This window comes from Notamacropus eugenii, chromosome 1, assembly GCF_028372415.1.
Source record: "Notamacropus eugenii isolate mMacEug1 chromosome 1, mMacEug1.pri_v2, whole genome shotgun sequence".
NCBI lineage: Eukaryota > Metazoa > Chordata > Mammalia > Diprotodontia > Macropodidae > Notamacropus > Notamacropus eugenii.
The window spans coordinates 610925694-610950894 of NC_092872.1; the positions used below are offsets into that span (position 1 = coordinate 610925694).

The following is a 25201-nucleotide window of genomic DNA, read 5'->3' on the forward strand; positions in this document are numbered from 1 at the left end:
CATTTGCCTTTTGTCTTTTTCTCCCCACTTTTATTCTAATAGAGAAAATAGTGAACGGATCCTTAGAGAAGGCTAGAGAAGACTTATCAGAGACAGGTTTACAGTCTTCAAATATTTTAAAAACTATACAGAAGTGTGTAATCCCTCTGCTGTGAGATTTGAGAAGGCAAAACTAGGACCAGAGTTGGGGAGTTAGAGGAAGCTCCCCAAAATATGGATGAAAAAATTGCTAATAATAACAGTCATCCAGAAATGGAATGGTTCAGTAGATAGATAGTTTCCAGTCAATAGTGATAATCAAATAAAGACTCTTGGAAATATGATGGAGTTCTCAAAAAGCAAACAAAAAAAGTACACGATACACTTTTTTTTTTAATTTTTTTAATTTTTTTAATGTTTAACAATCACTGCCATACAATTGCGATTTTATCCCTCCCCACCCACCCCCCACTACCTCCCTCCCTCCCCACGACTGCATACAATTCTGTATAGATTCTACATATACTTTCCTATTGAGTATATTTTCACTATAGTCATGCTATGTAGTCAGACTAAGATAAATGAAAGAATCCGTATAACAAATCAGAACATGATACACAAACAGATACACATACACAAACATGATCTGCTACATTATGTGAGTGACTTCCATATTTCTCTCTCTGAGTGTGGAAGGCATTTTGCCTTGAGGTCCACCATTGGGATTTTTTTTTTTTTCAGAAGTTCTTGTGTTATTACAAAAATCTAAGTCTACCAGAAAAAACTCTCACACACTGTGGTTGTTGCTGTGCATAAAGTTCTCCTGGTTCTGCTCCTTTCACTCAGCATCAGGTCATATAGGTCCTTCCAGGCCTCTCTGAAGTCTTCTTGTTCATCATTTCTTGTGGCACAATAGTACTCCATTACATTCATATACCATAATTTATTCAGCCATTCCCCAATTGATGACTTCCAGTTTTTGGCAACTACATAGAGTGCTGCTATAAATATTTTTGTACATGTGGGACCCTTTCCCATTTTTACGATCTCTTGGGGATATAGTCCTAGTAGCGATATTGCTGGGTCAAAGGGTATGCACATTTTTGTAGCCCTTTGGGCATAGTTCCAAATTGCTCTCCAGAATGGTTGGATGCGCTCACAGCTCCACCAACAATGAATTAGTGTTCCAACTCTCCCACATCCTCTCCAGCATTTATCATTTTCTTGTTCTGTCATGTTTGCCAATCTTATAGGTGTGATGTGGTACCTCAGAGTTGTTTTGATTTGCATCTCTCTAACCAATAGTGATTTAGAGCATTTTTTCATATGATTATAGATAGCTTTAATTTCTTCCTCTGAAAATTGCCTGTTCATATCCTTTGACCATTTATCAATTGGGGAATGACTTGTATGATTATACATTTGGGTCAGTTCTCTATATATTCTAGAAATGAGGCCTTTATCCCCGAGCTTAGCTGTAAAATTTTTTTCCCAATTTACTACATCCCTCCGGATTTTGGTTGCATTGGGTTTGGTTGTGCAAAAACTTCTCAGTTTAATGTAATCAAAGTTATCCATTTTGCATTTCATAATGCATTCTATCTCTCCTTTAGTAAAGAATTCTTCCCTTCTCCATAGATCTGATAAATACACTATTCCTTGCTTCTCCAGTTTATTCATGGTATCAATCTTTATACCTAAATCATGTACCCATTTGGACTTTATTCTTGTGTACGGTGTCAGGTATGGGTCTATGCCTAATTTCCGCCACACTGTTATCCAGTTTTCCCAGCAATTTTTATCAAACAATGAGTTCTTATCCCAGAAGCTGGGGTCCTTGGGTTTATCAAACAGAAGGTTGCTATATTCCTTGCCTACTGCATCTTGAGTGCCAAGTCTATTCCACTTGTCTACCTCTCTGTTTCTTAGCCAATACCAAGTGGTTTTGATAATTGCTGCTTTATAGTACAGTTTAAGGTCTGGTAGCGCTAGGCCACCTTCCCAGGCATTTCTTTTCATTAGTCCCTTTGATATTCTGGACCTTTTGTTTTTCCAAATGAATTTTGATATTATTTTATCCAGCTCTAGAAAGTAATTGTCTGATAGTTTAATTGGTATGGCACTAAATAAGTATATTAATTTGGGTAGAATTGTCATTTTTATTATATTAGCACAGCCTACCCATGAGCAACTAATGTTTTTCCACTTACTTAAATCTGACTTTATTTGTGCAAAAAGTGTCTTGTAATTGTGTTCATATAGTCCCTGGGTTTGTTTTGGCAGGTAGACTCCTAAGTATTTTATACTGTCTACCCTAACTTTAAATGGGATTTCTCTTTCTATCTCTTGCTGTTGAACTTTGTTGCTAATATATAGGAATGCAGAAGATTTGTGTGGGTTTATTTTGTACCCTGCAACTTTGCCAAAGTTGTTTATTAATTCAAGTAATTTTTTACTTGAATCTCTGGGATTCTCTAGGTAAATCATCATATCATCTGCAAAGAGTGATAACTTAGTTTCTTCTTTGGCTATTCTAATTCCTTGAATATCTTTATCTTGTCTAATTGCTACAGCTAACATTTCTAGTACCATATTGAATAATAGTGGTGATAATGGACAACCTTGTTTCACCCCTGATCTTATTGGGAATGCATCTAGCTTATCCCCATTGCATATAATGCTTGCTGAAGGTTTTAGATAGATACTGCTTATTATTTTATGGAAAGTTCCCTTTATTCCTACGTTCTCCAATGTTTTTAGTAGGAATGGATGTTGTATTTTGTCAAAAGCTTTTTCTGCATCTATTGAGATAATCATGTGGTTTTTGTTAGCTTTGTTGTTGATGTGATCGATAATGCTAATAGTTTTCCTAATATTGAACCAGCCCTGTAGTCCTGGTATGAATCCTACCTGATCATAATGTATTAATCTCGTGATAAGATGCTGTATTCGTTTTGCTAAAATCTTATTTAAAATTTTTGCATCTATATTCATTAGGGAAATTGGTCTATAATTTTCTTTCTCTGTTTTGTCTCTTCCTGGTTTGGGTATCAAAACCATATTTGTATCATAGAAAGAATTTGGGAGGACTCCTTCTTCCCCAATTTTCAAGAATAGTGTATGTAGTATTGGAATTAACTGTTCTTTAAATGTTTGATAGAATTCACTTGTGAATCCATCTGGCCCTGGAGATTTTTTCCTAGGGAGTTCATTGATGGCTTGTTCAATTTCTTTTTCTGAGATGGGGTTGTTTAAGTATTCAACTTCCTCTTCTGTTAATCTGGGCAATTTGTATTTTTTAAAATATTCATCCATCTCATTTAGATTGTCGAATTTGTGGGCATAAAGTTGGGCAAAGTAGTTTCTAATTATTGTTTTAATTTCCTCCTCATTGGAGGTGAGTTCACCCCTTTCATTTTTAATGTTAGTAATTTGGTTTTCTTCTTTCTTTTTTTTGATCAGATTAACCAAAGGTTTATCAATTTTATTAGTTTTTTCATAAAACCAACTATTGGTTTTATTTATTAATTCAATAGTTTTCTTAATTTCAATTTTATTAATCTCTCCTTTGGTTTTCAGTATTTCTAATTTGGTATTTACTTGGGGATTTTCAATTTGTTCTTTTTCTAGCTTTTTCAACTGCAAGCCTAAGTCATTGATCTCCTCTTTCTCTATTTTATTTATGTAAGCATTCAGAGATATAAAACTTCCCCTAATAACTGCTTTTGCAGTGTCCCATAAGTTTTGGTATGTTGTCTCACTATTGTCATTCTCTTGAATGAAGTTGTTGATTGTTTCTATGATTTCTTCTTTAACCCAATCCTTCTTTAGAATTAGATTATTTAGTTTCCAATTGATTTTTGGTTTCTCTTTCCATGGCCTTTTATTACATGTAATTTTTAATGCATTATGATCTGAAAAGGATGCATTGATTATCTCTACCTTTCTGCACTGGATTGTGAGATTTTTATGTCCTAGTACATGGTCAATTTTTGTAAATGTTCCATGTACCGCTGAGAAAAAGGTATATTCCTTTCTATTCCCATTTAATTTTCTCCAAAGATCTATCATATCTACCTTATCCAGAGTTTTATTTACCTCCTTAACCTCTTTCTTGTTTATTTTGAGGTTGGATTTATCTAGTTCAGAGAGGGGGAGGTTGAGGTCCCCCACTAGTATAGTTTTGCTATCAATTTCTTCCTTCAACTCCCCCAACCTCTCCTCTAAGAATCTGGATGCTATACCACTTGGAGCATACATGTTTAGTAATGATATTGCTTCATTGTCTATGGTGCCTTTTAGTAGGATATAGTTTCCATCCTTATCCCTTTTGATTAGATCTATTTCTGCTTTTGCTTTGTCTGAGATTAGGATTGCTACTCCTGCCTTTCTTACATGAGCTGAGGCACAATATATTCTGCTCCATCCTTTGACCTTTATCCTATGTGTATCCCCCCGTTTCAAATGTGTTTCTTGTAAGCAGCATATTGTTGGATTATGGCTTTTAATCCATTCTGCTATCCGTCTCCGTTTTATGGGAGAGTTCATCCCATTCACATTCACAGTTATGATTACAATCTGTGTATTTCCCTCCACCCTCTTTCCCACCATTTGTGCTTTTAACTCTCCCGTCTCCCTTCCCCTCCTCAATAGTATTCACTTTACTCCCCCTCCTCCTGCAGCCTCCCCCTCCTTCTTTTAGCCCCCCTCCCTTTTAGTCCCCTTTACTCTTATTGCTTCTTTCCTCCCTTTTAGCCACCCTCCCCTTTCTTCCCCCTTCCCCTCCTACTACTTATAGAGCTAGTTAGGATTATCTACTTAAGATTATTGTTCCCTCCTTTGAACAAATCAGATGAGAGTACCTCTCAAACAATGCTCATCTCCCTCCCCTCCTTCCCTCTACTATAGTTTTGTACTTCTTCCTGTGATATAATTTGCCATTTTCTGCTTCCCCCTTTCCACACCTCCTATTACATTCCCTTCTCATACTTAAATCATATTTTTGACATGACATCATTTACTTTATGCCCGTTCCCTCTACATATATCCCTTTTATCATAATAGCTGCACAGTTCTCAAGATTAACAGGTATCATCTTCCCTTATAGGGAGGTAAACAGATTGCCCTAATTGAGTTGCAAGTTTTTGTTTTTGTTTTTTCCCCTCTGTTTACCTTTTTATGATTCTCTGGAGACCTGCATTTGAAGATCAAATTGTCTATTGAGTTCTGGTGTTTTGGCCAGGAAGCTCTGGAAATCCCTTATTTCGTTGAATGACTTTCTCCTTGCCTGAAATGTTATGCTGAACTTTGCTGGGTAGTTGATCCTTGGTTGGAGTCCCAACTCCTTTGCCTTACGGAATATTGGGTTCCAATTCTTTCGATCTTTTAATGTAGAAGCTGCAAGGTCCTGTGTGATCCTGACTGTGTGACCTTGATATTTAAATTGTTTCTTTCTGGCTGCTTGTAGTATTTTCTCCTTCACTTGATAGCTCTGGAATTTGGCAACTATATTTCTTGGGGTTTTGAGTTTGGGATCCCTTTCCGGTGGGGAACGGTGGATTCTTTCGATGACTATTTTGCCCTCTGAGTCTAGTACTTCTGGGCAGTTTTCCTTGATGATTTCCTGGAAGATATTGTCCAGACTCTTTTCTTCATCATGGGTTTCTGGCAGGCCAATAATTCTTAGATTTTCTCTCCTGGATCTATTTTCCAGGTCAGTTGTTTTTCCAATTAAATATTTTAGATTTTCTTCTATCTTTTCATTCTTTAGATTTTGTTTGACTGATTCTTGTTGCCTCATTGAGTCATTAGTTTCTACTTGCCCAATTCTAATCTTGATCGTATTGTTTTCTTCAGTTAGCTTTCGCATCTCCTTTTCCATCTGGCCAATTTTTCCCTTTAAGGAGCTATTTTCTCCATTTAATTTTTGTACTTCTTTTTCCATTCGACCAATTTTCCCAGTTAGGTTTTGGGTTTCCTTTTCCATCTGATCAATTTTCCCTATTAGGTTTTGAGTTTCCTTTTCCGTTTGATTAACTCTTCCTTTTAGGGAATTATTCTCTCCAGTTAATTTTTGAACTTCCTTTTCCATTTCTTCAATTTTCTTTTTCAGGGTGATGTTCTCATCAGTGAATTCTTTTTTTATAGTTTTAAAATCATTGGCCAGTTTTTCTTTTATATCCTTCTTCAGACGTTCCAGGTAATCTAGTTGTGCTTGCGAGAAATTCATAGTCCCATCTGAGGTTTCAGATGGAAGTACAGTCTCAGCTCTGACCTCTTTGGTGTTTGTGTTTTGGTCCTTATCCCCATAGAAAGATTCTATGGTTTTTTCACTTTTCGTCTGCTTTTTCTGATTCATGATGTTGGCTGAGTGTTGTAGCTTTTGGTTCTTTCAGTTAGAAGATACAGATCTTTTAAGTTGAGTTGATGTTTGTCTAGGCTAAAAGCAGGCTTTTTTGTTGTTGTTGTTGTTGTTGTTGTTGTTGTTTCCCAGATCAACCCTGGGGTTAGCTTGATAGGTGTGTGGGAGGTGTGGTCTGGTCTCAGGATATCTCCTCAGCTAGCCTGAGGCAAAGGCAAGGTCCCGGGATGGTGATCCCAGCTTCCCTATTGTCTTCCCTTTCCCCTGGAGGGCTGGGGCACGCCTAGAGGCTAATGCGTGTTCCCGCCCCTCCTGGGGCTCGTCTCCCGGGCTGAGGCTTGCTTGGGTCTCAGTGCGAATTTTCTCTGCCCTGGGTCGTCTGTCCCTCCAGATAGCCTCCACCACGGTGGGAAGAATCCCCCTTTGCCACTTTTCCAGCCTGTGGTGTTATGAGACCACCCGCCCCCTTCTGCTGTTCCCACTGATCCAGGATTAATCTGGGGAAGAATTTTATGGTTCCCTCACGGTCATCGGGGGGGAGGGGAGAGCACTTACTGATCACTCCAGCATCCCAGCTCCTGGATGTTCAAGTAGTGACTCACTGAAGTCCCATCTTTAGGCTGAAGATTTCAAAGGCTATTGCGCTGATATGGTTGGCTCGGCCTGGCTTATCTCCTGCTCCGCTGGTCTCGCCCGCCACTCTCGGGCCCCTCGGGTCGCCTCCGCCCTGCCGCGCCGACCGCGCTGCGCTGTGCGCCGGGGTCTTACCCCCGCGGAACAGATCCCTCCCGTGGACCTTCCAGTCCAGCCTGGGCTCTGAATCTGTCAAAGTCCGTCTCCCACTGGATTCTACACCTCCAAAGTCTGGTCAGACTCTCCCCCCAGAGATATCCAAAGGAGTTTTTCCAGGAGCTTAGGTGAGTCGTTGCTTTCACTCCGCCATCTTGGCTCCGCCTCCACGATACACTTTTAAGTTTATTATGCATTACTAACATTTTCTCCATCACTGAAAAAAATCTAGACAACCAATAAAATAAATCAAACCTTGATATGCAGAGTTTCTTGGTTTCCAAAATGTCAGTGCTGGGACAATCAAGACTACATCCCTTCCCTTTCCTGTATCTGAGTTTCCCCATCTCTCACATGATATCACATTAAATGTAGGGTGTAAAGGATATTCAGGAGGACTAGCACCTCTGGTGTGAGGGTTTGCCAAGCCCTTTTTCAGGTCTGCTCTTCCAACTTTGGTTTCCACCTGGTTCACCCAATTTTCACCTGTAACTCCAAGAAGCTGTAGCATGTGCAGCGGTCACACTCTGGTAAACCATCTCAGCAAAAGAGTTTAAATCAGGTTGAGGGTAACTAGCAAGCCTCAAGTCCGTCAGTGAGTCAGGAGGATTTATACTCCAAGTATGTGAACACTTCCCCCAGCAGAATAGACAAACAAGAATAATTTGTTCCAGTGGCCATGAGGGTGACTGAAGCAGGTTCTGCCAAGGTCATCCGCTGCATATTAGGCCATTGCCAGTCATCCTGATTTTTGTCTTACCATTGGACTTTGATGAATTAGGAAGAGAGAATGAGGCTGATGACTTTGTGCAACTCTGCTTCACTTAAATCCAATTCATAGACAAGTCAAGACATCATCTCGTGATGTCACTGGTCCTCTTTGAAAATGAAGGAGCAAGGGGGCAACTAGATGGTGCAGTGGATAGAGCAGCGGCTTTGGAATCACGAGGACTTGGGTTCAAATTCATCCTCAGACATTTGACACATTAGCTACATGACCCTGGGCAAGTCACTTAACCCTGATTGCCTTGCAAAAAAAAAACAGCAACAAAAAAGAAAATGAAAGACAAATAATAACAACAATCCTAGATATATTGAAAATACTTTATTTAGTACATAGTTTCATTATTTCTGAGAAGAAAGCAGGAAATGAAAAGCCTAAAACAATCTCTCAAAAGGACTGGCAGTTCTCTCAGGTCAAGGAAACAAGGACTGCCAGGTCCATGCATAAAGGAATTAATGTCAATCTTAAACCAAATATTATTAATGCTAGTAGGCTCATTGAATTTAGGACTTAAAGGTGCTTAGAAGTTTTCATAGTCTAATCCCCTCAATTTAAAAATTGGGAAACTGAGACCCCAGAAGTTGAAATGACTTGCTCAAGGTCACAAAACTAAGAAAACTCAGATCCTCTAACTCAGCATGGCATAGATGAAAGCTCACTGGCTTTGGTGTCTGAAGACCTAGGTTCAGTCTTGTCTCTGATCATCAATTTCTTTACCTGGACTAGAGGGTCTTTCAGGTCCAATTTTGCCCCAGATGTGTGCTTCTATGAACTCCAAATCAGGTGCTCTTTCTATCTCAGTCAACTTTAAAATTCTCTAATTGTTCTATGTTATCTAATTCCCCCAACAAGACTAAAGTAGAAGCTACTTTTTTGTATCCTCTCATAAGGCCTGGCATAATTCTGGGCATATAGGAGATGCTAAATAAATATTTGCTGATTGCTCTTCAGTGCTCTAGATTCTAATATCTGTAGGTTGTTTATTCCTGTACAAGTTCTTCAGAGTAACTGCTTGTGACTTATTAGTTATAGTTAGCTAAGCCACATAGACCTAGGGTAAAAATGTACAATGAGGCTAAACCTTTCTTTCTTTTTAATTTTTGAAAACTTTTATTGAAGCTTCATTTGCATGTCAGCCACTGCTTACCATTTCCCTTACCCCCAGGAAAAGCCTTCCCTTATAATAAATATATATAATCAAGCAAAACATGTCAAGAGACTGGCCTTAGATGAGATTGCTCGTCTGATCCTACAGCTCCAGCCCATCACCTGTTTTCTGAGAAGCATGAGGTAGGCTTCATCATCTGTCATTTGAATTCATGTTTAGTGGTTGCTTTCATCAAAGTTTGCAGCTTTGCAGAGTTGTTTCCCCTCGCATTATTGTGGTCATTGTGTAAATTGTCTCCTGTCATTTTTATTAATCACATGTCCATCCCTTAGCACAGTGACTGGCACATAGTAGGCACTCTATCTAACAAATGTTTATTGGATTGGATTGGAGATAGATGGATAGATAGATAGATGGATGGACAGATAGATAATAAATGTTATGTTTATAAATTTTATGTTATAGACACTAATAGTGTCTATAACAAAATTTACAAAACATTTATATATACATATACATACATATATATACATACATATATATATATATATATATATATATATATATAGAGAGAGAGAGAGAGAGAGAGAGAGAGAGAGAGAGAGAGAGAGAGAGAGAGAGAGAGAAGCATTAGGCAACTGTATAGTGTATACAAAGATACATAGAACATGGTTCTCCTTCCCTTCTCTCCCTTCCTTATAATGTAGTAGGAGAGATAACATACATCACACATAAATTTACTTCATATACTTCTTTTCTCTTTACTATCTTAGTTACCTTCCTCCAGCTCTTCCTCTGTCCTTTGAGTTTTTTCTCTTATTTTTGGCAGTCTCCACTTAACAATGTGTATTAATAATGATGGAAACATAAACACAAAAAATGTCAGAAAGGAAGCAATTTTTTAACCTTTTAAATCTGACTAGAGATCAAATTGTATATATCTTTATTGGTTAAGTTTGTCGCAGGTTATTTTTCTTCAGTTCCTCCACTGTCCAAATCAACATTAAATATAGACTATCTGGATTTCAATTAAGTCATTTGGCTAAAATCTCTCCTTAATCTTTGTGGAAAAGATGGAGAGATCCTGGCTGGATGATAGTACAGATTAATGGTGTCATAGCTAGTTGAACAACTAACTGATCAATGTCAGCCTAGAAGATCTTTAATGGCATTAGGCAATGATTTGTCCTTGGTCCCTTTTGGTTTAATGTTTCTATGTGTGATTTAAATGATGTCATAGATGGCATGTTTATCAAATATGGAGCCACATCTGTAACCTAAATCTTGAAGGAATGGCTAACACAAAGTTAGGAGGGATAACTTCCCCTGTAATACCAGGTCAGAGTTCAAAAAGATCTTAACAGGCTAGACTGATAAGTCAAATTATACAAGAATAAATTATGTTAAACATAAATGTAAAGTTCAACATCTGTATTCAAAATATTAGCTAAAGTAATAGTCAAGGGAAGACTAAACAACAGTTCAAGTGAAAAAGACCCGAAGGCTCCATTAAGCTTCAAATTCAATGAGTAAACTTGATAAGCCAAAAATCCTAATCAGATACTAAGTAACATTAATAGAAGCAGATTAGTGTAGTGGATAAAGAACCAACCTTGGAGTCAGGATGACCTAGGTTCATGCTGTAGGTCTGGCACATAAAGGATAAGTCACTTAATGTCCCAAGACCCCAAGCATTAATATTATAAGTTACAGAACAACTGTGAATCAATCAGAAAGCATTTATGAAGCACCTACAAGACACTAGGGATACAAACACAAAGGATAAAACACTGCTTCTTTGAAAGGATTTATATTCCAAAAGGGGAGAATATAAGAAACTACATACATATATATACACAGTAAATATAAAGAAAATAAATACCAAGTAGTTGGAGGGGTATTAGCAGTTGGGTGGGGGTTGGGGGAGGAACCCAGAAAAGGTTTTGTATAGAAGGTGGTATTTTAGCTGCATCATTAATAAAGACAGGGAGGCTTTGAAACTTGGATTAGGAGGGAGTGCATTTGATACATAGGGAGGGACAAGTACAAAGCATGGAGACTGGAGATGGAATGTCCAATATGACGAAGAGAGAAAAAGCCAATTTGGCAGGATCACAGAGTGTGGAAGGGAAAGTAATGTTCAATGAATTTGGAAAGAAGGGTTAGAGCCAAGTGGTGAAGGGTTTTAAAAGCTAAACAAAGAGTTTACAATTCATCCTACTGGATAGAGGGAGCCACTAGAGTTGACTGAATAGGAGTGACATGGCATGATCATGATCTAAGAAAAATGATTTTCATAGCATTGCAGGAGATGGACCTTGAGAAAGCTGTAGTAATAATGTAAGCAAGATGAAATCCTGAATTACGGTGGTAGGTAGCTAGGTGAGAAGAGAGACAGGGTTCAGACACAAGAGATATTGTGAAGGTCAAAATGGTAAGTGTTGATAACTGATTGAACATGTGGGATGAGGAAGAGTAAGACATTAAAGAGAATGTTGAGATTTTGAACCTGGGACAATGAAAGAATGTTTATGAGGAGGAAAAGGTGGTCAACTTTGTTAAATGCAACAGATAAGGTAAAAAGGAAAAGGATGGAGCAAAGAGCAATCTCTGGAGAAAGGAGCTATCCCACCCAGGAGCACCTTAAATCAATGAAGCTGCAAGTCTGAATAACAACATTAAACGTCCAATGTGGACATTTCAAGAAGATAAATGGTGCAGTGAATGGAACTAGAATCTAGAGTCAGAAAGACTTGAGTTCAAATCTTGCCTCTAATACTTATTAGCTGTGTGATGCTGCACAAGTCACTTAGCCTCTGTCTTAGTTTCTTCATGATAGTGCCTACCTACCAAAGTTGTTATGTGGATTAAATGAGATAATATTATATAACACTTTGTAAATCTTAAAGAGCTATGTAAATACTAGCTATCATTATCATAATGAGGGAGGTCAGAGTCCTTCTGTATTGGTCAGAATATATCTGGAATATTGTGTTCACTTGTGGGTGCCACATTTTAGACAAAGAAAAAAGCTAGAAAATATTCCTAGTGACTTAAACAGGATAGTGAAAGGAATAAGACTACAGGATACAAGGATCAACTCAGTTTAATTCAATAAAAATAAATAAATAAATGCGAGACATATTGTGCTAAATTAGGAGTACAATGAATAGTTTACCTGTCAGATCTATGGAGAAGGGAAGAATTTATGGCCAAACAGGACATAGAGAACATTATGAAATGCAATATGGACAATTTTTATTACATTAAATTCAAAAGTTTTTGCACAAACAAAGCTAATGCAACCAAAATTAGAAGAAAAGCAAAAAGCTGGGAAACAATCTTTATAGCAAGTGTCTCTGATAAAGGCCTCATTTCTAAAATATATAGAGAACTGAATCAACTTTATAAGAACATAGGTCATTCCCCAGTTGACAAATGGTCAAAGGATATGAAAAGGAAGTTTTCAGTTGAAGAAATTAAACTATCTATAGTCATATGAAAAAATGCTTTAAATCACTATTGATTTGAGAAACGCAAATTAAAACAACTTTAAGGCACCACCTCACACTTATCAGACTGGCTGATCTGACAAAAAAAATTATAAACATTGGAGATGTGGGAAAACTGAAACAATAATGTATTGCTGGTGGAGTTGTGAACTGATCCAACCATTCTGGAGAGCAATTTGGAACTATGCCCAAAGGGTGATAAAGATGTGCAGACTCTTTGATCCAGCAATACCTGTATCCCAAAGAAATCATAAAAAAGGGGTAAGAACCCACCTGTAAATATTTATAGAAGTTCTTTTGGTGGTGGCAAAGAATTGGAAATTGAAGGGATACCCATCATACCCATCATGGGTATGGCTGAACAAGTTGTGGTACATGAATGCAATGGAATACTATTGTGCTATAAGAAATGATGAGCAGGGAAATTGCAGAAAAACCTGGAAAGACTTACATGAACTGATGCTGAGTAAAGTGAACTGAACCAGGAGAACATTGTACACAGCAACAGCAAGCCTGTGTGATAACTAACTCTGACAGACTTAACTCTCCTCAGCAATACAGTGATCTGACAGTTCTAAAAGACTCAAGATACATGCTATCCACATCCAAAGAAAGAACTATGGAGTCTGAATGCAGACTGAAACATACTATTTTTTCTCTTTTGTTTTCCTTTCCAGTGGCTTTTCCCTTTTCTTCTGATTTTTCTTTCATAACATGAAATATGTCTAATATGATTGTACATAGCCTAGCCTATAGCAGATTGCATGTCATTTTTTGGGAAGTGGAAGGAGAGGGAGCGAGAAGAAAATTTGGAACTCAAAATCTTACAAAAGTGAATGTTGAAAAATATCTTTACATGTAATTGGAAAAAATACAAATACTATTAAGGAAAAAAAAAGACATACTGTGCTAGATCCTGTGGATACAAAGACAATAATGGAGCTGTTCTTGCCCTCATAGATCTTATATTCTACTTAGTGGATATACCCATAAATTATATGAGATAATTTTATCAGTTTGACTAACAACTAAAGGAACCACGCTGGGCCATTGCCAGTTATCTTGACTTTTGTCTTGCTGCTGGACTTTGCTGATCTGGAGAAGACAGTAAAGCTGAACACTTTTTACAACCCTGCCTCATTTAAATCCAATTCACAGACAAGTTAAGACATCAGACTCGTGGTATCATTGGTACTCTTCAAAAATGAAGAATCACAAACAATAAAGGAGGGACCAAGGAAATTTTCACAGAAGAGAAGAAACTTCAGCAAAGGGTAGAAGCAACCTAAGGATCTTGAGAGACAAGGAGGGAGAGGGAGAGTGTTCAAGGAAGTGGAGGGGAAGGGAAAGTAGCTTGCACAAATGTAGAGAAGCAGCAGATGGAATGTCAGGTTAGGAGAAAGGTTAATCAATTTTGGCTGGAACACAGAATAAGCCAATGGAGAGGCTAGAAAGGAGCATAATTGTAGATGCCTTCAATGCCAGGTAGAAGATACGTGATAGGGCTTTTAACCAGGTAAGTAACAATCAGACATTTGTGCCTCGAGAAGATTATTGGAGAGGACAGACTGGAAGCAGAGAAAGCAATTAGAAGACAATTACAATAGTATAAGCAAAAGATGAGGATGGAGTGGGCGTGGACAGAAGGGGACAGATTTAGGACATGGTTTCTGGGGATGAAGAAAAGGGAAGAGTCAAAGATGACTCTGAGGTCATAAACCTGGGTAACTGAGAAGATGATAGTTTCCTCAAAAGAAATATGGAAGTTAAAGGGAATGCTAGAAACACGCTTGACACACAAAAAGGTATCAAGGAAAATTTATTACAGCAGAGTTCAGAGGGACTGAACGCTTTGGTCAAAACTGACTCCACTCCTCTTCAGGAGGAGGGAATGCCTTCTACATTTATTCCCCCTGAATGAATGGGTAGCTCCCAAGTAAGGCTACAAGAAGACTACAATTTGTTCAGACCAATGCAAGTCCTTTATACTGTTCCGAATTCTGGACTTCTCAGCACACCATCCATTGGCCATGTGACTTCATGTTCTCCTTTCTGATAGGCTTCCCCCAAAACAGTTCGTCAAGCCAGTGCACAAGTTCCTGACCTTTAATTTGACCATGCTAGGTCACAACTCTGATTCACTATCACCACTCAAAGCTGTAAGTTTTTACCCTGTAGAAACAGACCTCTTTCCTTGTTTACCACAGGGAAGAACAGGTTAAATAAAGAAAATGAGCTGTTGTGTTTCCATAAGTTTGAGGTGCATATAGCTGCATATAGCACCCAGCACACAGTTGCAGATACCAGATTAGAATTCAGGAGAAAGATTAGACCTGGTTGTATACTTGTAAATCAGGGGCATAGAGATGATAACTAAGTACTTGGGATCATTTAAATAACTAAGGGAGAGGATACAGAAAGAGAACAGAGCCCAGGTGAGGGTGAGAGAGAGAGAAAGAGAGAGAAAGAGAGAGAGAGAGAGAGAGAGAGAGAGAGAGAGAGAGAGAGAGAGAGAGAGAGAGAGAGAGAGAGATGGAAAGAGAGAGCGAGTATCTAGATCCTAAAGGGATTTGTTCTGTGAAGTTTGGACTCAGTCAAAGGGCTGCACTTGAGGACCTAGAGGGCCACCTGTGGCCTTGAGACTGCAGGCTCCCCATACCTGACAGGAAGTCAAAATGGTGAATAATCACAAAAGCTATAGAAAAATCTAGAAAGATAAGGACTTCTGATTTGACGTATAAAAGATCATTTGTAAACCTGGACACATCAGTTTCAATCAAGTTGGGGATAGGGGGAGAGGTCAGAAGCTCAAGAAAGGAACTGAGAAGTGAGTGGGTGCTGAGAAAGTGGAGAGAGGGGGTACAGATGACTATTTCTTGGAGCTTGGCAGTGAAAGTAAGGAAAGAATCAGATTATTTTTGGTCTAATAGGTGAACAAGGAACTGGGATGTTTAGCTTGGAGAAGAGAAGACTTTAGGAGACAAGATAATTGTTTAAATATTTCACAAGCTTTCAGGTGGAAGAAGGAATAGACTTGGTTTGCTTAGCCACAAAGGGCAGAACTTAAAGAGATAAGTGAAGGTTGCAGAGATTTTGACTCTGTACAGAATGAAAAAGTTTGCAACAACTGGAAAAATATGAAAGTAAAGTGGGCTGCCTTTAGATGTTTGGTAGTTCTTATCCTTAGAGGATTTCCAGAAAAGGTTAAATGACAACATGTGAGCAATTTTGAGGAGATCCTTAGTCATTTGTGGATTGAACTATATTAACCTCTGAGATCTTTTTTTATTGAGAATTTATGGTATTGTGATATGGTAGTTCTGGCCTTGGCTACACAACCAACAATGTTATCTTGACAAGCCCTTTCCTTTACTCTCTGAGTTTCAGTTTTCTCATATGTAAAATAAAGAGTATTGGATTCAACAATCTCCAAGATCCCTTCTACTACTAAATTTCTATGAGAATAAAACAGAGTAAGAGAAACAACTGGAGCAAAAAGAGATCTATGGAGCCAAGTTATTCCTATATTCAACTACAGTCAAGCCAGGGACCTTCTCATACCCTTGCAATAGTATGTTTGCCCAGACCTTTAAAGATGAGATAGTAGGAACAAAGAGACAGAGGAGAAGAGAAAGATAAAGAGAATAACTCAGGTGAAAGTGAGAGTGAAAGATAGAAAAGAGAGATAATGGAAACAAAAGAAAATAGGGCTGTCAGAAAGAGAAGGTAGGAACAGAAAGTCAACCCCTGGAGATACTACCTAAAGGGAGAATATGTGGTAAGAAAAGATAGATATAAATGGCATTGATTCTATTAGTTAAATTTATAAAATATAGAAAACCAGGGATTCAGAAGACCATATAATTGTAGATCTAGATGGAACCTTAAGGAGAATTTGGTTCAAATCCCTGTTTTACAAATAAGAAACTTGAAGTTGATAAGTTTTGATCATGTGTCCAAGGATATATGGCAAGTTAGTGGCAAACATGAAAATTGTGTCTGTGTATATGTGTATGTATAAAAGAAAGACAGATAGAGAGTGAAATATATACTATTGTATATGACAGAGAGAGTAAAATGCATACACTCCATATAAAGTACAGATATTTGTGTGTGTAGACATAAACACACATATATACACACACGCACATAGACATTACATCATGGTTCTGATATATCTTGGGTTGGTGTAAAAAATGAAAATGGAAATTTTGAGGGAGTTTTACAGAAGCTGCAGATGACATGCATTTGCATTTGCCAGCAGATGACACAGAAAAAGTTTAGAAACTCCTGCCATGCCCATGGGATTCTTTGATAATTCCTATATATATTCACTGTGGTACTTGTATTTGGCAGGAAGGGAGTCAAGACTTGGATATAAAGCTTGGAATCCTCCTTCCCCCAATAATGAAACCATGATCAGAAGTTAGTTCAAACCTGTAAACCTCATCCCTTAAACTAACAATATTTAAGGGAAGAGACAGAAATAATTCTAGCCAAGAATCCTCATTCTTTGAGCACAGTGTGGCCTCCAGACTCAAGCTTCTACTTCCAGTAGAAATCAAAGTCTTGCTTAGAGAAGGGTAGGAAGAGACAAGACTAGAAATATCTATTCTGCCTCCCTTTAAGGACACAACAGGCAGGAGACAGCCCCTCACAATACATGAATCTGTCACAACATGCATTATCACTCTTCCAGACCCTGTGAATTCCATGAGGACAGAGGTCACACTTTAGCATCTCAGCAAAGACATAATACATTTGTTGACTGAAAGAGAAAAAATTGGTTTATTCATGCTATATGTTCTTATTTGTCTCAAAAGACTAATATAAGGATTACGTTATAATATTGAAAATATTTTCACATATGTGAAGAGAATGTGACAAATAAATATAAAGTATGATTATTCACCGAAGTTCTCTGTTGTTGTTTGTCCTTCATTTTCAAAGAGGACCAATGACATCACAGGGTGATGTGTCAACTTGTATGTGAATTGGATTGAAGTGAGGCAGAGTTCTCCTCAGTCTCATTCTCTCTTTCTGAGTCATCAAAGTCCAGTGGCAGGACAAAAGTCAAGATGACTGGGGATGACCTGAGATGCAGTGGATGACTATGGCATTGTCAAATTCTGACTCTAAGTGCTCCAAAGCATGCTGCCCTCATGACCACTGGAACAAATTGTTCTCATCTGCCTATTCCATTGGGGGAAGTCTTCACATGCTTGGTGTAGACACCTCCCTAACTCACCAATGGGTTCGAGGCCTGTAAGCTACCCTCTGTCCATATGCCAAACCAATTTTACCAGGTATGGCTGGCTTGGCAAGCCTTTATAGCAGAGATGCTAGTCTTTCCTGAACACACTTGAAATAATATTTGTAAAGTGTTTAATATAATATTGGCACATAGTAGGTGCTTAATAAACACCTGGACTCTTGTTTCCCACTATCCTATGTTATATCTAGCTACCCTGATTACTTTTGCAATTATCTTTCAGGCACTGAATCAAGCAAGGCATCTGTCATGTCGAATTTGGACCTTAATTATGTATTTGGTACTGTCTTATGCTGTGTACTGATTCATGTTAGTGATAGTGGGCACTTAAAAATATCATTGTAAACACTTAAAAATGTAGTCCTAGTAGGCACTTAAAAATGTTTGTTAACCAACTGACATGATCGGCAGCTAGAAGGGAAGAGAATACTGAAAGATGAGGTCATTAATTTTCAAATATCCACCTAGCTAACAACTCTTCCTGACCATATCCAGACTATGCTGGGCTATGAGTCTCAACTATCTCTCACTGGAACCACCTAGACCTTGGGTCCCTGGAATCTCGAAGGTAAGCTTTCACCTTATACGGCCAAAATTCCATATCACTTCCTGGCTATTTCCAAACCATGCTCCCTAGGAGCACCTCTTTCTTTCTCCTTCAAAGCCATGTGTAGTCTTTCCCATTAGATTTCAAGGTTTTTGGTGGCAGGGGGCTTTCTTTTTCTGATTCGTGTCCCCAGTGCTTAGCCATAGTGTCTGGCATTGGATAGGTATTTAATCAACATTTATTGTATTGTATCTCTGGCACTACAACTCCCCCATTCCCTCATGTGGGCTGATCTTCCATTGTATAGACCTTGGACTAGATTTCTCTTCATCATAGCCCTCTGAATCACTTTACCTTGTGCAGTTTGCCAAGCTGTGCCTGTCGTTTCAGGGCAAGGATAGTCAACAGAAAAGGGCTGACTGCCCGGCCAGCCATGGGCTGAGCTGCCACCTACTGTCCATAGAGTATATGAATGTAAATTGTTATTAATACTCCCCGTAGACCTGGACCCCAAGTGTTCATTTGCTTGGCCTCAGTCTATAGTAGATATAATTCTCTTGAATTAAGTACAGCAACATCTTGGCAAGCTGGATGGAAAGCATAATGTTGTTAATTCTAGCCTAACAAAGACCAGATTGTAAGCTCCATGACAACAGAACAGAATAGTACTCACATTTGTTGCTTAATAAATGTTTGTCGACTTGAATTCAATTCTCCTTTGTATGCTATTGTCATCATCATAATCATCATCCCTCACTTTGGACAAGCTTTCAGTTTAAAAAAAATCACAAAATTAAAAAGCACTACAGAAAGTTTCTCTGATCTGAATATTATAATGATGATGCTAGCCTATTACATTTGTGTGACATTTTATTGTTACAAAGCACATTGCAGATGTCATCTGATTTAATCCTCAATACCATTAGGTAAGTAAGATATATTGTGACTCCTTTATAGATGAGGCAACTGGAGCTCAGAGAGAGATCAAGTGATTTGCCAAATGTCATATTGCTAAGGCAGGTTTTCTTACTCCTTTCAAGTTGAATGTTCTTTCTATGATGCTTCCTTCTCACAATAGAGCATCTATCTACCTATTGTACTTACTCCTCTATTTTCCCTTCTTAGAGTCTCTTCTCCCAAACACTCCTTGTTTTGAAAACAACTAAAAAAAAAATCTGTTGTTCCATCCCTCCCATTGTTTTCTTCTTCTCTGAAACAGCAAGCTAGGGTACTGATTATTTGAGGCCTCTAAGAATCAATTTCATAGCTAGAGATAAAATGCTCTATAGAAACAAAACCTAAAAGGTAATTTTAAAATTAATTATTTAACCTACCTGTTTATTTTTACAGAATGAATGTGCCTTGTCCTAGATAAAGCACTAGCTTGGGTTAGAGAACAGGAGAACAAGCAAGAGTTTAGCATTGTTTGGCATGCAGCAAACTATGGCAATTATACCTATGTAGCCAGTAGGAGGTCCTTTGGGCACATTTTACAGTCCTTCAGGGAAATCCTGGAGCAGTACTCTGGGGCTACCTGGAACACAAAATTTTAAGTCAACAATAAACCAAGTATTTATTAAGAACTTTCCATGAGTCAGCCACTGTAATAAATGATGACACGAAAATAGTTCCTCCCCTGGAGACGTTTACATTCCAAAGGAGGAGACATTATATAAACAACTATGTACATTCAGGATATGTATATAAGGTAAATTGGAGGTGAAGACGCTAGCAGTGAGGGAGAACAGCACAGAAAAAGTGTCTTGTACAAGGTCAGAGATGAGCTGAGATTTGAGGGAAGCCATGGGAGGCAAAAGGAAGAGATAGGAAGGGAGAGCCTTAATTCCAAACAAAACAAAGCAAAGCACTTTGTTCTTTGGGTTCAGGTACTTAAGAGTACACATATATGTATAAAACCCATAATTATAGAATATACGATTTCTTCTGATAAGTAACACAGGCAGACCTTAACACAGGGTACAATGTTTAATAAGCAATGATGCCCTATAACCTATAATCACTGGTTCAGCTATTCAACAAAATGATAAAATCCATTAGCCAACCTCAGTCTTGCTGAGTCTCTCCCTGACACCTCTGAGAGTAATGCAATCACTCTGAAGTTTGAATCCTTTGAAGATCGGATATCTTGCCTCTCCAGGTAACAGGCTCCTGAAAGTATCCTTAGAAAAGAGCTTTTCCAACCCCCTTCAACTTTACCATTGAGGAAAATGAAACTCAGAGAGATTAACTAATTCACCCAAGGTCCCCCAGAATCAGAGCTAGAACTCCATCCTAGCTCTCCAGATTCTAAGTTCAAAATGCTCCCATGAATCATGATAACAAAGTCACTTCCACATGAGGCCCATTTTAGGTGAGACCAAACAGATATGTTCTTCTCCAGAGAGAAACCAGCAAAAATGTTTCTACTTGTTTAAATTTGGCCAGAAGGGAAAAAGCAGTAAAAAGGCAAAAAAATGTATATGTGTTTGTGATAGGGATTATCAACCAGATTTGAGGCTGCCAGGAACTAGCAGATGGCTGCCTGAACTGAGGAAGACTGCCTAGCTCCCATATATCTTTTCTAGCAAAAACCTGAAATTTGCACCAAACTGAAAAAATGATTATAAAATCTAATGAGAAACTACAATAAGTGACTTATTCTCTCAAAACTATACAAATAGCCATCCAGAAACTCATAGGTAATAGGAAAGGGGAACATTAGCAAAACCAGTACCAGCAGAGGCAAACAAGCCGGTGGCCTTCCAGTGTTGCCAGTGAAAGTACTGTGTGCAAAGCCAGCAAAAAAAGAGGAAACCCTCCCAAGAAAGCTTTGAGTTGTCAGAAAGCCCATGGAGGGTCAGAAAAGAGCAGGAACCTTGAAAGTCATCAGGCGTGGCAGTGATGGGTATGATACTGATACTCAGACCTCCATGGACCCCTAGCATTGTATTCTGCTTTTCCAAATTGGGTCCAAAAGATCCAGAATCCAAAAGATCTCTGAAATCTAAAGATGGGGGGGGGGGGGGGGGAGGAGGCTCTAAGCCCAGGTGGTAGAGGACAGCACAGGATCCAGGGAACATAAGGGAACAACAAACAGAGCCTACAACCTCACCCAAAAGCAGAAGGGAAGAGAGGATGACTCTTGCACAAAGCTCTAATTCAAGTACAGAAGTTGGACAGATGAATGAACCAAAAAGGACACAGATCAAAGAAGAGAGAGATAGAATATAAAAAATTACTATAGATCCAGAGATGCTCTCCTATCAAACTTGTAAAGAGAAAGTCACAACACAAAGTATGCAAATAAAGACTCAAAGAGAAAAATGAATTTTCCAAAATGATAATGCAAATATCTAAAAGAAAGAAAGACATACAAGTAAAATAAAAAGGTCTGAAGGAAAGAATTGAAAAGAAAATAAATAACTTAAAAAAGAAAATGGTAAACCTTCTCCAAAAAATGGACTCCCTGAAAACTAGGATTGACCAATGGACCAAACAGAAATCAATGACTCCACAAAACAGCAAAAAATATTAGAACAAAATCAAAAAGTTGGGGGGAAAAAGAAGAAAATGTAAAGTATCTGATATTTTTCAAGTGATTTGAAAAACAACCGACTTGGGAAATAGGTCAAGAAAAAGAATTTAAGAATTATTTGACTCTTTGAAAATCATTTCTTTTTAAAAGCTAGATCCTGTATTTAAAGAAATGAAAACCACTCAGAGCTCTTGGAAGCAGGGGGCAAAATAAAGTTAGAAAGAATCCTTAAAGTTATCCTAAAAAAAAAAAAGTTCCAGAACTTTGGCAATGTTGTTGCCAAAAAAAATAGTTGCAAGCATCCAGAAAGAAATACTTGTACCAAGGAAAGGTAAGCAGAATTGTACAAGACCTGGCAACAAGAAGGAATAGTGGGATACAGCATTCTAAAAGACAAAAGAGATGGGGTCACAACAGAGAATAATTTACCCAGCAAAGCTGAACATACTCCTGGAGGAGAGTGGGGAGGGATGGGGCTTCATTGGACTCGATTTTCAACCATTTTTGATGAAAAAACCAGAAGTAGAAATTGTGAAATACAAACAAAAGAATCCAGAGTAACCTAGAAAGGCAATTTAATTTGAGCAACTGGAAGAGGACGTGCGGAATTCATGACACTTTTTCAAATCAAGAATAAAAAAAAAGCACGCGAATGACATTGACAAGGCTCACGTGCAACCTCTTTAATACGAAGGGCAGGGGTGGGGGAGGGGTGGGAAGAAGCATGTATTAAACGCCTACTGTTTTCATTTTTTTTTTTTTTTTATCCAACCCTGCGGGGTGGTTACTCTTAGGATTCTCATTTTACGGTTGGGAAAATGAGAGTGAAGCTCTTTGCCCAGGGTCTCCCTGCTAGCTTTGGAACTCAGGTCTCGCCGAACCCAGGTCCGGCGCACTTAATGCCAGCTCCTGATGCCCCCTACAGGAAGTTATTCTCTTTTTCACTGTACCGCATCAGTCCTCTCTGGGCTTCAGTTTCTAGGGTTGGAGCAGACGACATTTAAGCCCTCCAATCCGCAGGCGCATGTTTCAATCACGCGCGATACGACCGTTGGCGTCACCGCCCGAGCTTCGCACCGTGGGCGGCCTCAAGTGGGCGGCCCCGTTATTCCGGGGCTGCTGAGGCTCAGGGGAGTCAGGGTGGCAGGGACAAGACTTCCCACTTACTTCCTCCCATCGGGCATGAGATGGGTAGGAATTTAACTCTGAGGGCACCGTTTCCGGTCACGAGACTCACAAACCTGGTTTCACAACTTCCGCCCGGAGTCGACGGAGGGCTCTGAGCGTCAACTACTTCCTCCCGGAGTCGACCGAGGGTGCTGGGCGTCAGCTACTTCCGCCCGGAGTGGACAGCGGCCAGGAGATGTGCGGGCCTTGAGATCCCGGCTCCTTCCCAGCCCCCCGGAAGAGGACCCTCCCCTCCCCCGGGTCCCCTCAGACGGGGTTGCCGGGGGAAGCAAGCTGGTGGCCGCTTGAGACCCCGGCTTGAGCTTGGTGCGGGAGGTGGGACCCTCCGGACCAGGCCCGCGGGGCCGGCCGCCGGGGGCTTGAGAAAGCAGGGGAGAGAGGACGGAGCAGGCCCCGCCGCGCCTGCCCCGGGCCCCGGGCCGAGATGGAGTTCGCGGAGCTGATCAAGACTCCGCGGGTGGACAACGTGGTGCTGCACCGGCCCTTCTACCCGGCCGTGGAAGGCACGCTGTGCCTGACGGGCCATCACCTGATCCTGTCCTCCCGGCAGGATAACACCGAGGAGCTGTGGCTGCTCCACTCCAACATCGACTCCATCGAGAAGCGGTGAGCCCAGCTCGGAACGACGGCCCCTGCGGGCCTCGCTTGCCTCGTCCGTTACCAGGGTCAGGGGCGGGGCAGGCTGGTCCGGGCGGCCCTTTGTGAGCCCCCCACACTCCTGCCCGGGTCTATTGTCCCTCTCTTTGTATTCCCTGGTTTAACCCGGGGCTGAGCCCTGAGTCGGCGTTTAGTAAGAGTTCCTTAATGTGTTTTAATCTCCAGCCTGGAACAGACGGAGAATGCTTAAGAAACGAGGGAGTAGTTTTCCCCCTGTCTCCAAAGCAGCTTCTGCCTTCCTGAAGACCCTCCTGAGGATCTGGATTGTAGGAAAGGGGGGAAGCAGGAGTAGTGGCCCAAGAGGGGAGCCTCGTCCTAGGCCACCTGCTGTCCCAGCCATCCGTTACTCCGAGGCATAGCTTCAAGTGGTTCTTTGTTAACTTGAATCGTTTGGGATCATACACCAGGTGTCTTTACCTGTTGTAAAATTGAGATAATAATGCTTCCTCGCATACATGTCTACGGTAAGGTAGGATCTGTACACTGCTTTTGACAGCTGAGTGAGACTGGAGCTTTGGCTCTTTCGGTTCTAAGACCTGTCTGAGCCATCCTCTGTCTCTTGTGTTGGGTTATCTTGCTCATCCTACCACTTGACTAGCCTTTTATGCCCCCAAGGCGTAATGTTTATATTTTTAGTTTTATAGCTTTAAATTTCCACCTGGATAGCTAGTTGATATTAACTATGCCTACCACTTCCCTTTTTTGTCCTGGATCCTCTTTTCTTTTATCTTGGTCAGCTTATCAACTCCAGGAGGTTCAATTATCCTTTCTAGCTTGACCAGTCTCCAGTATACAACTAGCTCTAACTCCTTCATTGGACTTCAGTCTCACATCAGCAACTCCCTACTGGACATTTGGGACTGGATAATCCATAGACATCTCAAACTCAGCCAAAACATTATCATTATTTTTCCTCCTTCCCATCCTCCAGTCTTTAATGAACTTTCTCATTTCTCTCAATGACACCACCACTCTTCCGGTCATCCCAGTTTAAAATCTGAGACATCCTTGACCCCTCACTGTGCCTTCCTCCATTTATCCAGTTAGGTGCCAATTCTTATTTCCATCTCCACAACCTTTCACATCTGTTCCCTTCTCTCTGTTACTAGTTCAGGCCCTATATCTTCTGGATTCTTGGTAGCCTCCTGATCAGTTTCTCCTTTCTTCAGTCTTTCCCCTCTTCAAACTCAATAGAAATTGATTGATCTAGAAAACCATAAGTGAACATTGTTTATGTTGTATTTTTATTTCCCAATTTTTCCAATTCCCAATCCCAACATTTCCCAATTACATTTTAATCTGGTTCACTCATTTGATACCTCTGCTCTACACAGCCACTGAAATACTATTCCTAAAGCACTTTGTCACTTCCCTTTCCTAAACTCCAGAGGCTCTTTTTTCTCTGTAGGATCAGTAAAGTCCTTTGGCTTTTAACTTTGTATCCTGGCTGCCTTTTCTAGACCTGTGGT

General features: G+C 39.7%; 1 protein-coding gene across 2 annotated transcripts in view; it reads left to right on the forward strand.

Moving 5' to 3' along the window:
• The first annotated feature begins 23354 nt into the window (after positions 1-23354).
• The window catches only part of MTMR9 (myotubularin related protein 9), a 55826-nt gene continuing 53979 nt past the window's right edge, over positions 23355-25201 (forward strand). The window contains exon 1 of one of the 2 annotated variants that reach the window (XM_072634846.1): positions 23355-23681. In XM_072634846.1, coding sequence (XP_072490947.1) covers positions 23500-23681 — 182 coding nt within the window. In that variant the 5' untranslated portion in view covers positions 23355-23499. Of the gene's footprint in view, positions 23682-23832; positions 24197-25201 lie in introns of those variants that run through there. The other variant, XM_072634847.1, reaches the window with a different exon arrangement.